The 15,719-nt window shown below is 44.4% G+C and overlaps 2 protein-coding genes across 3 annotated transcripts; both read left to right on the forward strand.

Annotated features, from left to right (window-relative positions):
• Positions 1–288: 288 nt before the first annotated feature.
• On the forward strand, positions 289–6,411 carry LOC129589991 (uncharacterized). The gene is made up of 7 exons (XM_055484934.1): positions 289–540; positions 602–687; positions 785–1,037; positions 1,435–1,770; positions 2,421–2,542; positions 5,163–5,433; positions 5,823–6,411. The coding sequence occupies exons 1-7, from the start codon at positions 492–494 to the stop codon at positions 6,167–6,169; spliced, it is 1,464 nt and encodes a 487-aa protein (XP_055340909.1). The 5' UTR covers positions 289–491; the 3' UTR covers positions 6,170–6,411.
• Positions 6,412–10,482: 4,071 nt separating this feature from the next.
• On the forward strand, positions 10,483–13,910 carry LOC129589989 (uncharacterized). 2 transcript variants are annotated; one of them, XR_008690678.1, is made up of 4 exons: positions 10,483–10,690; positions 10,822–11,653; positions 12,511–12,874; positions 12,987–13,910. XR_008690678.1 is itself a non-coding variant. In XM_055484932.1 (2 exons), exons 1-2 carry the CDS (start codon positions 10,570–10,572, stop codon positions 11,235–11,237), a joined length of 537 nt encoding a protein of 178 aa, XP_055340907.1. In that variant the 5' UTR covers positions 10,489–10,569; the 3' UTR covers positions 11,238–11,900. The 2 variants fall into 2 exon arrangements, 1 of the variants encoding a protein (XP_055340907.1); XM_055484932.1 differs by lacking the exons at positions 12,511–12,874; positions 12,987–13,910 and having other exon boundaries at positions 10,489–10,690; positions 10,822–11,900.
• Positions 13,911–15,719: the final 1,809 nt, after the last annotated feature.

Here is a 15,719-nt window from a genome sequence, read left to right on the forward strand (position 1 = left end):
ACGTATGCACATTAGGATATTCAGGTAGTTCGGAGTATATATTCTTGAAAACCTGGGAAGTGTCGGTTAGTGCGAAAACTGAAACGTTTTCGAAAAAACGGCGTTAGAACGCCATTTTTAAAAGAGTGGTGAAACACTTCCATTTTTGTCAGGCTCAGTCTTATCCAGAACGGTTATCAGCAAATGCTTTATCAGCAGCTGAACCGGCATCGCTTCCTTCTACGGTAATGAGACATACGCATTTACTCATTGACCCCATAGGTGGATCACCTTATCACTGACAGAAACCTGTTCCCACCCATCGACAGTTTCCTGCAATACTCAATCAGCAGACGTGTATAAAAATGCCTAAAGATATTTTTCAGCCGTTGTCATCACTGTGCAATGTGCAGCTGTCCGTTAATCGCAGTGAAAATATTCGAAGAAACATTACAGCAGCATCGATGTCCATTGGTGCTTTAGTTTCTTGAGCTATCTGGCTATCCCGTGATATGATAATTATGGATTTTCCCGTAATTTTAGCTGGATTGCTAACTATCGGTAATGAGCACTTGAAATTCGGCTGTTGTTCGAGTAACAATAATAATAACAAATTTTCCAGTGCAAAGCGGATCATCATCGGGACAAGCCTGTTCTCCTCGGTATCCTCTGGTAATTGCCACACCGGGTGGAGATAATCCAGCACAGGTCAGCGAGGAAAATAACACTTTAACTGCCGTTGAAAAGTAGAATAAATCAGCGTGTTACGGATATTATTATTCCTGAGATGAGTGTTCGTTTGCAGAGTGTTGGCACCTGGTATGCCTACCGGCAAACCGGGCAGGCTATCAATATCAACGAGCAGATAACCATTACCAGTTACGGGGCCGCCGTGGAGCCCCTGACCAACACCTCGGCCGTGCAGCTGTACCAGCAGGTCGCATGGAGCACGGCGGCCAATACAACCTGTCAGTATACATACTGGACCGGTATCTATCTCGTCACGGGGCAGGAAATCGGCAATGGCGCCGTCTCCGCTGATGGCTACAGCGTCATCCGTTAAGTGCAATAAATCATTAAGGCTTTCGCTTATAAGTACTTGTTAACTACCAACATTCATAATACGTAATAATCAAACCTTTTATTGGGCAGCGGAAAGACTACCAGCTATCAAAACGTACGAAAAGCATTTTATTGTTAATTAGTCTGTACCGCCGCAGACTGTCCATCGAACTGGCTACTGCCGAAATTAATTAATTTGGTAAACATGAATCTTTTCAAATGCTTATAAATACCGTTATTCAGTAAACGCCGTGCCGGGTAAATTTGGTTAATTTTGGTATGCGAAATTGCGAATACGTATATATACACCGTAATACCGGCACACGGTGCACATGCCATGTAATAATTCTGACTTTTCTTTTCAAAAATTCATAATTCTGACTTTTCTTTTAGGTCTGACTGGTTACTGGATTTTATATCACGACTACCAGAAGCTAATGGTCGGGTACGGATGCCAGAAGCCCAACGCCGATGGCGTCACGTGCGACACGCCGGTTATCTGGGCGGAAACGCGCACCCGCCCCGATCAGCTGTCGGCCAGCGACATGGCCGCTCTCGATAGCCTCATTAATACGGCGCTGCAACCGTTGTGCGTCACCGTGGACAGTGTACCCAAACAGATCTACGACACCTCCAAACCAACGTGCTCCTTCCCGGCTAATCCGCCGCCGTGTGTCACCTCGTTGATTAAAGGCATGCAGGCTGTGGCGCCCACCAACGCCTCAACAAGTTAGTATGCAGGAAAGGCGTGCAGTTTTCTCGGAAAAGGACCCAATTTTGACTTTTCGAATACATTAACATTTTTCGCATTCCGGACATTTTCACATTATGGATATGCGTATCAGACACCGGAGACACGATATTCTCCGCGTCGTTCCAAAGGGCCAAAACTTTTCGAAAATTAATTACTGTACGTGACAGTTTTTGTACACGTTTGTGCTCGAACTTCATAAAATATTATCAAGTTTTCTAATGGGGAATAACGCAGAGAATCTCCTGTCTTTGGAGTCCGGTACGTGGATCAATTTTGTGAAAGTGTCTGATATCCGACAAACGTAGTCTACCTAAATCCTTGTACAAAATACGTATCTACTCGTATGTAAGGTCCGAAATTTATTAGCACGTAGTACTGCTTGTATACAGTTATTGGGCCACAGGGGAAAAAATATATGTATAAGCCAGCAGCATAGAAATTTTTTTCATGTAAATTATGTAATTATACGCGTACGCAAATCAATTTTTATACGTAGACGCCAATTGGGACGGCTTTAGTACTCACAATGATAATATACTATATTTATCTGTGTATCAGGAGGAATATCACTTTCTACTGAATTAATAAGTCATTGAGGTTAATAATCTGTGGGTAATTAATCTAGGCCAGCCGACAACAACAATGTCAAGTTCAACTAGTTACAGTGCGACGTCGAGCTCCAGTACCGCCTCGAGCTGCAACTGGCCGTCCATTGCGCCGTCTAATTTGATTTATGATCCTAACAAGGTACTGTATTGTACAGCCACCGCAGAATTTTAACGACACAAAATTGTGGTTGTATTTTTACTGTTTTGAACTCTGACTTGTTTTAACTAAGCAGTACACGGGTATCACAGTTACCACATTATCTGCATTCATTTCCACGTTTTTCATTTTGACTGTTAAATAAGCTGGAGTTGTGCTCCGTTAGCATTTACTTAATGTGTTGCTACTCATGTATCTTTTACCATGGCGGGAGAGCGAAGTGGGCATGTGGAAGTTCTCGGCTGGGAATCGGTGAAGCTCCGGCTGCGCACCTGGTGTGTACGCGCTTGCGCACCTGGTATGTGCGCGCCTGCGCACCTGCCGGTGTGCGCGCTTGCCGGTTTCCTTTCCCTGCACCTCAAACCCCCTTTATTTGGCTTTAGACAAATAACAGAACACAAAACAAGTCGGGTGTGGCGGGTGGTAAAGAAAAGTTTGCAACTGCACGCTAGCTTGGCAAAACTGAAATGAGCTGCGGTGCAAGCAGCGATGAACTCTAACACCGATCGGTGCCATGCTGGCGCTGGGAAAACAGGATGTGGGCGTAAAATGAAAAAAAAAGAACAGACAGCACAACACTCGTACGCCACATTAATAACAATTAAAACATTTTTAATTGGACATTAATGTGTTGCTACTCATGTATCTTTTACCATGGCGGGAGAGCGAAGTGGGCATGTGGAAGTTCTCGGCTGGGAATCGGTGAAGCTCCGGCTGCGCACCTGGTGTGTACGCGCTTGCGCACCTGGTATGTGCGCGCCTGCGCACCTGCCGGTGTGCGCGCTTGCCGGTTTCCTTTCCCTGCACCTCAAACCCCAAACAAAACCCCAAACAAGCGGAAGCCGGAAAGCTGGAGCCGCTGAGATTGGTCCGTGAATGCCAGTTCCGGTTCGCGAGGTCGTAGATGGCGCTTCGTTAACAGGATTAGTAAAGATGTGGGGGTTAGGATGGCCAAGACAAAGCAGGTAGGTCAGGCTTCGTTGGCGTTGTCATCCCGTGCGTGTGAGTTGCCCGCTCTGCCGTGGCTGTAGTCTCCGTGGGCACTCGATCCGCAGGTGGCGCAAGTGTGCTTACGGCCGTTCACGCAGGGCGTCGAGCAGAATCCGCGGTTAAATTTATGGCAAATCTCTGCAGCTCCGGAGGATGTTGGATCGCTGGCCTGGTTTTCGTTGCAGTTTGCCGCTATGTGACCGACTTGATGACAGCGGTTACATTTGGCGCGACTGTGCTTTGGATTACCGCCTCCGGTGGTCGACGGAATAATGTTCTGGCGCGGATTGCCGATGGTCTCCTGGAAGGAATCATCGTGTCGCCTGGTCCAAATGTCGAAATCCTCGGGATACTGAGCTGCAAAATTTCGGAACTGGATATCGTACTCCAGCACGTGCTCCAGTTTGTATCCACGAGCAGGATCCGCCATCAAGGATATGAGGTCAAGGTACTTGATCAATGGAAGAGTCAGTTTTGGTTCTACGAAGGTGCGGTATGCCATGAAGACGGAGAAGGCACGGTTCCAGCTGGCCAGGGAATTGATCTGCTCCTTCTTTGCTGCCGACGTAAAGGTATACTCGCCTGTGGTTTCGTCCAGTGCCATGCGGGTCCCCGTTTGGCCGCGTTTTGCCGGGACGCGGTTCTGGGGCAAAAGGTCAGTGAAGTCGACAAATTGGCTGGGGTCTAATAGTTGCTCCCGTAGTTTTGGAGAGACCGCTGGGAGATGCTGTGGCGGTGTTGATCCAATGGTCACCGGCGCGGCGCCGAGACGTGCAAAGACGGATGGAACGTTAGAGGGCGCTTCGATTGCCATAACGCTGTCTTCGCGCTTGCCGTCGGCGGTGGTGACGCGGTTGGAGGCTGGGGACAGAGAACGTTGTGTACGTGTGGCGTCGACTTGCAGTACAGGTTGGCTGGTACCCTGCTGCGCTGTCGAGCTGCGGATTGTTGCGACTTCTCTCTGGAGTTCCGCCAGTTGGGAATGAATTTCTGCCAGTGTTGTGGGCGTGGGATTGCCAAGGGATGATCCAGGAGGAACGACCACGGTAGACCTGATGTTCCGCCGGGCTGGAGCATCGGGATTCCTGGTGACCTTTCGCTTCGTGGGTACTTGATGTGGTGCACGCTGCCGTATGTTATACCGGGATCCGGGTTGGCTAATATTCGCTTGACCTCGAGTCATTATTACGGGCAGTAACCAACACGGATCTCGTTGAATGAGCAGACTAACTGATATCTCTGACTAAAGAAAAGTTTGCAACTGCACGCTAGCTTGGCAAAACTGAAATGAGCTGCGGTGCAAGCAGCGATGAACTCTAACACCGATCGGTGCCATGCTGGCGCTGGGAAAACAGGATGTGGGCGTAAAATGAAAAAAAAAGAACAGACAGCACAACACTCGTACGCCACATTAATAACAATTAAAACATTTTTAATTGGACAGTAATTTCGTATACATAGGCTGTGGATGGACCGGGAATTTAACTTTAGCAATTTTTTGGACCTTTATACGTGGAACGATCAGTTGTTAAATATGAGCTTGTTGCAGTTTTGTATTTTAACATCTGATAGTCGCATTTTGTACTTTTGCGCCAATTGACCATTTCTGCAGGCATCCGGCATTTGGTGGGTGTACCGGTCCATGTTCTCCCCGGAGGCGGAAGCCGTCGGTATGCGGTTATTCTGGCATATTCTGGGCCCGGCACCGCTGCCCATGACCAATTTCACGGGGGATTTTGTGTGGTGCGAGTTAGTCCAGTACAATTCCATCAACGACACGCAGTGCAATCATGGCTCGTGGACCGGGTATTTTGCTACCACCGGGCAGAATGTCGGCTTCCGCTTTTTAACCGTCGACAACGGAGACGGCAACTCGCCAGCCGGTAAAACTGTAGAACAGTTGCGTTGAATTTAATTTAACGAAATCAATATTATTTATATAGATCGAAAGACTTGTAATGATACTATTATCTTACGAGATACTCGTAATGTAATGTGATGATACTCGTAATACAACTATTGATGCATTATTTTCTCTTAATCCTAAATAAAATTGCGAGATGGCCGCTAAATTCGAAGCGCTCCGATCAACGGAGCGCATCGAATTACCTTTGCGCTCCAAATTATAAAATAATTCTTTTAAAAGTAACATCATTAAATTTTCACAAAAACTATTAATCTTATTTCTCTGCCAAGCGTTACCAATAAAAATCGCGGAATTTAAGCACTAAAGCCGCGAACAGGGGTCTTGACACATATTTGTCAATTTCAGCTCCGGCGCGTTCGTTGACCTTGTATCAAGACGACAACTACCAGTTTTACTACGTCTGCCTGATTATTAATCCTTTCACCGGCAACTGCGATTCGCCCTTCGCCACCATCAGCGGCCGTTCCAATCCGACCAGCTGGACGCAGGCCGAGAAGGATCACGTGGATAACGACATCATCCTGCCGCTCATCAGACAGTGGGGCTGCACGGCCAAGGATATACCGTTTATGCAGCATGCCAGTAGTAAACCGGTCTGCGATTTCTCCGGTTCCACCACGTGCTTGAACCAGTTCAACACCGGTTATAGCGAGCTTATCAAAGCGGCGCAGAAGCCTAGCCCAGTATATTAGAAACGGCATTTTTATAGGCCTAAAGTTGTTTCGTTATGCAATGTATGCATTGTGGAGTAACCTTTGGCAAATAATATTGAGGGAAAATGAGTGTTTTTGCATGCTTACATGCTATACGAAAGTTGATGCTCTTCAATTACCGTACTACCGTAGATGACCTGCCTACCAAACTCAGACCGATAAAGTGGGAACATAGGATGATGAACTATGTGCTATGCCAAATCTGGAGACTAGTAGTAAAACCTTTCACCGGTAATTTCACTGCGTGCACAAATACGAACCTGGAAGATGTGGTTATCCCGATAATTCTGGCTTCCGGTAGGTGACCACTAAGCCTTTTGCTTTCACTACCTACTACTTGTATCTGCAGAGGATATAAGAGCGCTGCTTATACGAGTACTATACTCGAGGTTCTTATTAGCAAATCACAATATTATTGATATCGAAATTCCAGTCAAGACAAATTCTCTCAAAAATACAGTAGACAGCAATTCCGCTTTTGCATGTCCAGATTAGCGAACATCCAGTCGTTGCAAACAACGCTAACGTCATTAACGGCATACAAACCCAACCCAGTAGGAGCAATACAATACACAACACTCGTATTAAGTTATTAACCCGTAGGTAATTGATAGCCGTATATAAGGGGAAAAACCAAACATCTTCCACCGTTCCCCTGTACTCTGACGTCACCCGATTGGGGTTGACGTTGTGGCTGAACATGGCGCTTACGTACCCCGCCAGATTTAACCATATGTATTGCCGTAACGTCACACTCCAGGCGGGTGACGGCAGCAGTACAGGGGAACAGTGGAAGACGCCTAGTTTTTCCCCTTATATTCATCATGCATGGCCCATGGGGTGTTAGTATTGCTACCTATAGAAATATGTAAAAATTATGGACAAAAACTTTGTCGCTGAGTGGCTTTCAAATAAGTACTTTCCAGTGATAGAAATACCTAGATATAGACGCGATGGTATGATTTAGCCACGATACCCGATATTTAGCGGCATTCAAGGACTTGCAAAATACAGACTACAGACTGTACGTGGGATACAATTTATATTTTATTATACTTACTTACTTATTTGGTATACGAAGCATTAATTTGCGTCTGTTGAACTGCGTACAGTACCGTAACGCGTACTATAGTAGATTTCCCGAGCCGAAGCATCATGTCGATCCTGTTCCTGGGTGCTGCGCCGATGACGAGAAATTTCGCCCTGGTCTTCAAAAACGATCACTCCCTGCCGCCGCCGCCAATTAATTTTTGCCGAATACGAGTGCGCGCGGCATCTCAGCTATCGTCTGTGTTTGTCTGGGCTTTCTTGTAAAATTTTTGTTCTTAAAGTAATATGTAATACAGCGATAAAATAAGCCCGCTATTTAAAACGATACTTCGGCTTCTTTCGCAAACCGATCATTTTGACTATACGAGTCAGCACAGCGATCACCCACGTTTACAAATCCTGTGAAAAGTGTTTGACCTTAGAAAAATGTGATTCGTTTCTGGTATTTTACAGTTTTGTTTTTCGGTTAAGCCAGTAACTCAGCTTCTGTAGTTCCACGAAAATTGCTAGTCTCACATAAACCAGAATCTATTAACTATAAAGCTCTGACACAGCTGCATAATCTGCATTTTCTTTAGCTATGTTGTTGTTTAGCTAAACTTTTTTCTTTCAAGAAATGAATGAGCGCGAGAAACCGGTATGGCGAAAGAAATATTTATCCGAACATAAATTTCTAAAAAAATGTTGAGAACATGGGTGATCGATGTGCTGACCCAAGTCAAAGTGATCGGTTTGCGAACGAAGTCAAAGTACACCCCGTTCACGCCAAGTCCGACCTCTCCGAACAGAAAATTCCCACCGGCCACTCATCAATAAATTTGACGTTATTTGATTTTTACTTGGTCATCCATTCTATTCAACATCTTTTGCACTCATGGTATCCAGGATTCAAGCGTACTTCGAATTACAGAAGCACCAAAAGCAGTGCAGACCTCGTTAACAATGCGCTGCAGTCCAGATGCCGTGGTTGTCTTCGCTTTACTTGAAATTCATGTAAAATTCCCGTTTATGCCTTAGTCCAACGGCACTAAATGCGCTCAGTTAGCTATATAATGGCCCTTCGGGATGCACTTTACACCGGTGATTCGAAGCCACTCCAGGGTTAGGGAAGCGGTATAACTTTGGGCGTGGTCAAAATCCGGGGCGACACCCTTCGGAAGGTCACCGTACAACCGTTAGAAGTTCCCGTTGACTATTCCCGACAAAATACGATCCACAAAGCTCTGGGCTTCCATATTTGTACAAGTGTCTGCTATGCAAGCGCGCGAGTACATTTCATACAAAAGCAATCTCACTGACCACCATCGCTTTTTTTTATCAGGGCTTGGTTCGGGGCGATCGAAGGTTTTGTTCACCAACGCGTTTTGAAGGTTTGGTCAGCTTTTGGCAAACACGATTTTTTTTCATGAAACACCCTTCGGATTGGCCACAAACTGACCTCAGCTTTAAACGCCGGAAGTCGATCCTTAATTGCTAGTTGAATTAAAATTTTTGGGATAGGTGCCACGCTCGGCTCGATCAATGCTTTTGCGTCGGGCGTCGTTTCTCGGCGCATCGTTGCAGCAAATTTGAAAATTTTATATTCGTAAGATGCACAAGAAAAAGTTCTACCAAAAACAAGAAAATGATTCAGGATAAATAGTGCACACACTTAGAAAAAAAATCAAAACGCAACTGGTCGGACTTGGCGTGAACGGGGTGTACATGTAAGCCGGCGTAACGATATTTGCGCGCATATGGCATAATGCATGCCCGCTGTTTAAGCGTGGCCTTTAAATACCACTTACCATCAGGTATGTCCACTTTTTTTAGTATCCTGTTTTTGCAACAGCTAAACCCACAACAAAAGTTCTCTTTCCCGATCTGCTAGCTGGAAGGCTTGCAGAATACCAATACACATCCTCGCTCTGTTGATCAAGCGGTTATATTAATGTGCATTTAAGGAAAGTGGCCCGGTACATGGTACCAGAATCGTGTACAACGATCTTCATGGCTATGCGCATTTACGCGCAAAATTTGAAGGACATCGGTCCGTAATGAGACTTTTGGTACACCTGAATGCATTTAAACATTTTTGGAATTTTGTAACAGCCATAACTCCCGAACCGGATGCTGCGCGCACAAACGGCTTTCACGCCAGTGTATGCAAATCATCTGGCTACAGAATGTCGTAAAACAAGAGAAAAAAGAGTTTGGAAGTGCGCGAAAGTGAAAGAATTCGTGCATGTAAACGATTTTGTTACCATGTACCGGGCCACTTCCCTTAAGGGATTCGGCCCGGTACAAAGCACCAAATTTGTATACATCCACGGTAACTTTCGCTGTCGCGCACTCCCAAACACGTTTTTGCGTTGCTTTATGATATTTTGTAGCCAAAGGATTCGTATACTTAGGCGAAAAAACCGTTTGTGCGCGCAACATCCGGTTCGAGAGTTATTAGTGAAATGAAATTCCAAAAGCTAAACGCTCGGAGGTGTACCAAAAGTCTCATTATGAACCGATGCTTTTCAAATTCTGCACGAAAACGCGCACTACTATGAAGATCGCTTTGGTACCGAACCAGCTTTCTACCATTTTTTTCAAATTTTAAAATAATTTTTAAAATTTTTGAAATTCATTTTAAAATTTGAAAAAAATATTCCCGTTTATATACCCGAATTTGGTACTATGTACCGGCCAGATCCCTTAAGCGGTTAGCCGTACATCTAGTTAACCTGTTATAACGGTCTGGTTATACAAGGTGTGGCCGTGCTAACCTTTGCTGCACTTATCATTAATATGTAAGTACTTATCGTTAGTTTTTATCATAACGAGACTAATACTTATTATAACATAATAATTATTGTATGTTGTTGAACGGATACAGTACTTACTCACAAGACGATCGACATAAAAACCAGTATTAAAATATTGTTTCCGGAGACACAGGTAAGAAGTTAAGTATACAAGGTAAGACTCGCGTTAAGTACTAGTATACAAGTAACAACGTATACAAGGTTAAGACTTAGTATACATCCACCGATACAGTTAGTACTTTCAATCAAAGTATAGATATACAGTACAGTACTTTGATGTAAAAAAAGTAAGTACTGTAATAAACATAGAATTCTTAATGAGATTATTCAAGTGCTTATTTACATACCGCAATACTTGCATACCGTAATAACTTATTTACATAGTTATTTATTTACAAACTTGTAATACTTATTTACATACCGTTATACTTGCAGCGAGTACCCGAGCAACCACGGGCGCAGTAGAAGCTGGCAGCCTGAATGCCAGTAAAACTTATTTCTACGGCTGTTTAGCTGTTTTTTCGTCTGCATTAAATGACAAGGACCTCACTGCTGTATGATCCTGCGCTGCTGGCAAAGGCAATTATATGTTTGCTATTGCACTGCGGTGAACATCGGCTGGCTGGAGCCTGTAGTCCCTCCCAAAGCAAAAATCGTACGTTTTCCAATCATGCCATTGTTTTAATTATTGATTGAACAACTGCGTAATTGATCTGCTTAATTTTTGATGTAAAGAAGGTTATACGATGCGAGACAGCATCTAAAGCAGTCGTTTGAACTCTGCAGTAAATGATGTCATCGAGGAGGGCCTGCGCTCCTACCGGCAAGACGACCGGGTGACGTTGACCTTCCCGTCTTCCCCGCCCGTCACGGACGGAGTGTTGCGGCGTCCCCGTCTCGGAGAGGATGTTAGGTTGGAGTGCTACATCCCTCCCGGCAGAGACTGGCGCAACATAACCTGGCTGCATCAGGATCGGACCATCTTCGAAGCGGGCCGAATAGCCGCGGGGATACCGAACGGTCAACAGTACCGGCTGGCCCTCTCAAGCCCGACCCAAACTTTGACCATCGTCAATGTGACGCTGCAGGCAAGTGGTACGGTACGCTGCATGGATACCGCCTCCAGCACGCAGCCAACGATCATCACGCAGTATACGCTGCGGCCCTCGTCAGGCATGCCAGCGAGATCTTCGTCCCGGTGACTCCGCAGTCTGTCCGGGTAGGCGAGCGCATCACGCTTCCCTGCGGGGTCCGGATGCCCTTACCCGACGACCTGATAATCAATCGTTACAATCATCTCATCTGGCGGTACAAGGGGAAACTCCTGCACGCACCCACCGAAGAACCCTACGGGGCGCTCTGGCCCAAAGGTCGCCCACGCCCCTCCATACAATCGACGGGGGTGTTGGTGCAAAACCGTCCTGGGGCTACGGCAAATTTTCCAATGACCCTGGACGGGATGAGCGCTGAGGACAGCGGCTACGCGGAGTGCTGGTTCCGACCACACCCCGGTGCCCACGAATGGGTTGTTCAGCGTACAGCGATGGCTGTCGTGCCGCCCGGGACCTGACCTCTGTACAAGCGCAGTGCTGACTGCAGACCAACCTTACAGAAACTGGTACGGTTCTTATAAGTAAATTTACTAATGTCAGATGTTAATACATATTACTAATCGTAAATACAAAGAGTTTTGATAATGGATCAGTTGCTTCTTAATTAATTTCTTATCGGTGTGTCAAAAACATTGGCTGACGAAATAATATGTTGTTGTCTAGTTTCATTTCGTCTTGATTCAAGTTACTGTCAAATCTAAATGAGCCACATGAAAATCAATGACAACTGCAAAACCTTAAAATAAAATTAATAACAGCCATTAATACATTATTACCAGGGTAACGAACCTCCAGATGTAAACTTTAAGTGTCCAAAGTAATCATTAAATTACTGTACAGAGAATTTATCTGTATATTAATTTCGTGGATTATTATGGATAAATCAACGCGCGTTGGGTTAAGTCAAGCTTAGTCTTGTAAAATTCCTAATTTTCCATAGGTGTGCCTTCTGGATTTTGATTTATTTAAAAAGGTGTTAACCAGAAAACATTTCGAAGTTTTCTTAAGTATAAAAATTAGTAAGTACAATGACGTTCTTAGAGTAAGTACTGGCACTATATACGTACCTACCCACAAACAAAATTTAATACTGTAATTGCTACCACGGAGCTAGCAGTTAGTATAGGTCAGTCAAGTGCATTAAATACTTAATACAAAGTAAAAGTTAAGTAATCTTAAACCGTAAGTCCTATGCGAACGTGCCTACCGCCGAAGGCGGTAGTACCTTGAATATATGTATGATAGTACTTTACTTTACTTTACTTTACTTTACTTTACTTTACTTTACTTTACTTTACTTTACTTTACTTTACTTTACTTTACTTTACTTTACTTTACTTTACTTTACTTTACTTTGTGCTAGGTCCTTACTTTAGGCGTGATCCCTTGTACTTATTGGGACAACGTATCGTCCGTTTGCACATATACTGTGGATACGTAATGCGGCACCCTTCTACGTCAGCCAACGGGACGATTTGTCATTGTGCGCGCTGTACAACTGCCGCATTTGCCATTTGTTCTTTGGCTGACCACCGCCGATGAGCAGCTCACCGACACCAAGCTGCAGAACGCAATGTGCGCCCTTACGTGATCTTTGACTGTTCCCAAGATGGGGCTTACCGTGGGACCTCGCTCATCGCTGCCGGACCAGAGCACCTTCCGCGGGTATAAAGTCAGATAACGCTGACCATTTCCCGAAGATAGTCTGTATGGCCGCGCTTTACAAGGTATCATCAGACGGCGGGCGCACTTAATCGCTGCTCTAGCTTTGCACAGGCATTTTACGTCCCAACAATTGTACACTACGAATTTAATTTTTATTTCAGCCGGTACTTGCAGGTCATCCGCTGTATGGAGCACGTACATCCGACCCAGATCCCATCGCGCAATGTTATGGACGTGGACGGCCATTTCGATGAGTTTCCGGTCGGCGATCTTCTTGGCAAGAGGCGCCTGGCTCTGGCCTTGGCGGCGGCAGTAGTCCAGGAACGTACGTGCCGTGCGGTCGTTTTTGAGGACACGAAGCGTTGAAGTTGAACGCCAGGTAACCGTCGACTATACCGGGCGTTTGGATGCTAAATTCGCGTCCCATGTCAGGTTGCGCGAGGCGCCTTCCCTGGTTAGCTTGGGTGACGCCGGCAGGTCTGGAGGGAGCCTCATTGTACGGTAACATTGCTGGTACGGCGTATACTGTGTCGCGGCAGGCCCGGCCAAAACAGTGACATGCGAGTACAATGATAACAGTATGATCTTAACGTAATTCACGGGCATGTATACTCACCGTGAAAAGTTTGGAACACGAGATAAGCTTTGCTGCCTTCGAGGGATCAATTTTCCTTGGTTGCTCGCCGTTACCCACACGCACCGCCCGTGCCATTGAGGAAATGAAGGGAAACTTAACGGGGTGCAAAATCAATCGAATAAACTACGTAGTCCCGCTGCCTGCTGTAAACCAGTCGGCAACGCGTGGCAATTAAAAAAACATTGCCTAGCAGCACTACCGAGCCGTATAGGTTAATATGGCTCAACAGCGTACTGTGATGTCGTACTTATTACTTGCTAGTTATTACAGTACTTACTTCCTTATTGTTAGTACAGTGCGGTTGAGTTTCCGCCATCAGTACGAGAAGAATTTTCGCTATGTTCTTTCTTTCTCTGTTCCTTTCTTCTTTTCTTCGCTTTGCATTCCTATTTTTCTTCAGTTTTCTTCGTACTGGTTCTCCATGGAGCAGTTTTATATCAATTTTTCGCGTATTTTCGTATATTTTTCACTTTCAGCTCTTTGCTGTTTGTACTTTGTACAAAGTAATTTTGCGCTGTCTAAGGTACAAGCCAGATTAAATTCGATGATTTCGAGCATTCGTAAATATAGCGACAATTCCAAATTTATGGAACCAGCTTTCATACCTCGGCGCTCCATGGCGCACCAGTGGTAGACTGCGCTGTTGTAGAGCGGCACCATCTTTTACATGGTACTTGACTACTTGTATTCTATAGAATATATAATATTCTATCCTAGTTTTACCGGCGCATTTATGTTAATGCTAGTATAGTATCTTTTACAGTACTTGATCTTTTATTGGGCAAAAAAATCTTATTGATCTTTGATGTTGTTGTTGTTGTTGTTGCACAAACATACGTTGTTGATCTTTTGTTTTCATTTATCATCTTTTATCGGTACTTCATTATGGTTGCTACAAAACGTACAGTACAATAAGTATAGACACGATTATAACACCGTAGTACAACCGCAAGTACTAATCGTAAGTATTATAGAAATAACACCGCAGTATAATACCGCAAGTAGAAACTCTTGCGCACAGCCACTTCGTTAACATAATTCGTTATGTAATGGTTATGTTAACATTCGTTAACATAACATAACGTTAACATATTAACCACTTCGTTAACATAATACACACAAACACTACTCGTATGAATATGACACTATGAATATGCGTACCAAAATGCCTGACGACGCTAACGATTTTGGCTGTTTGTTAACGTTTGGATTCGAATCATTTGCAGTAGCATTACGCGTATGCACTTTGTAGTACAGCAAGGCGTTGTAGTGTATGGTGCTCCCTACTAATCGACTCGTAAATCAGAACGGCCATAGCAATATTGTATTTTAGTGATACATTGTTACATTCTTATATTAGTCATGTCGACGGAATCTCATTGTAGTGACAATGTTATAAAACAATGATAACACACTTCCCGGAAACCAATCAACAAGTGTAATTGCGATTGAAAGAAGACCAACACATAATGTAGAAGAAAAGAGGATACCAGCTAATACTATAATTATTTAAAACTTGATTCAGTATATGAATAATCAGTATATGATTCAGTATATGAATGCATCGGTGTAGCAAAATAATATGCGCATTGCACATAGAAACTGGTTTTGCACTTATATGTGAGACGGAACCGCACCCAGAACGCTCAGAGCAAAAACCACCCTGTATAACACTCCATCCGGCAAAGCATCGCGATAAGTATGTTGGGAATGCTTGGTTCGCTGGTGTCCAGTTCCGCTCCGTTACATCATTAGATGTCGCGAACGTTCATTTCGAGGTAAACTTCCTCAATGGCGGTTTCCTGGCGCCGTTTCAGACAAACGGTCATATCCCGCGGATCACACTATTCAATCAAAATCAAACCATTAAATAAAACTGATTACGGTCAATACTGTTCGTCATGCTGGCGCACTGACAGTAATATTATGTTTGGGATAAATACTGCGTAAAAGTGATATAAGTCAGTAAAGTATGGTACATTACGGCACGTATCATTAATTTTGTAACTCACTTTTAAGCCACAGACAGAGTCGTCGATCCATCGGACGTATTCTCCAAAGAGCTCATAACGAGCTGTCCTTAGTTTCCACCATTTCACAATCACTTTTAGCGCAAAGAAAATGAGCAGTACAGTCATACCAATGGCAGCCATTGTTAGGTCTCTCTGGGAGAGACTCCAAAACCTCTCCTGCTGATCTTCTACAGGTAGTTCATCTACAGTTTTATTAAAACTGTTATACTTTAGCGTGTTTCCAAAAAAATTCATGTT

The sequence above is a fragment of the Paramacrobiotus metropolitanus genome, unplaced genomic scaffold (assembly GCF_019649055.1).
Source record: "Paramacrobiotus metropolitanus isolate TYO unplaced genomic scaffold, Prichtersi_v1.0 Parri_scaffold0000038, whole genome shotgun sequence".
Lineage (NCBI taxonomy): Eukaryota > Metazoa > Tardigrada > Eutardigrada > Parachela > Macrobiotidae > Paramacrobiotus > Paramacrobiotus metropolitanus.

Coding starts and splice junctions, on each gene's coding strand:
- LOC129589991 (XM_055484934.1), top strand. CDS start 492: ATGATAATTATGGATTTTCCCGTAATTTTAGCTGGATTGCTAACTATC. Junction 541..601: donor AGCTGGATTGCTAACTATCG/GTAATGAGCACT, acceptor CAAATTTTCCAG/TGCAAAGCGGATCATCATCG. Junction 2,543..5,162: donor TGATTTATGATCCTAACAAG/GTACTGTATTGT, acceptor CCATTTCTGCAG/GCATCCGGCATTTGGTGGGT.
- LOC129589989 (XM_055484932.1), top strand. CDS start 10,570: ATGACAAGGACCTCACTGCTGTATGATCCTGCGCTGCTGGCAAAGGCA. Junction 10,691..10,821: donor TCCCTCCCAAAGCAAAAATC/GTACGTTTTCCA, acceptor TGAACTCTGCAG/TAAATGATGTCATCGAGGAG.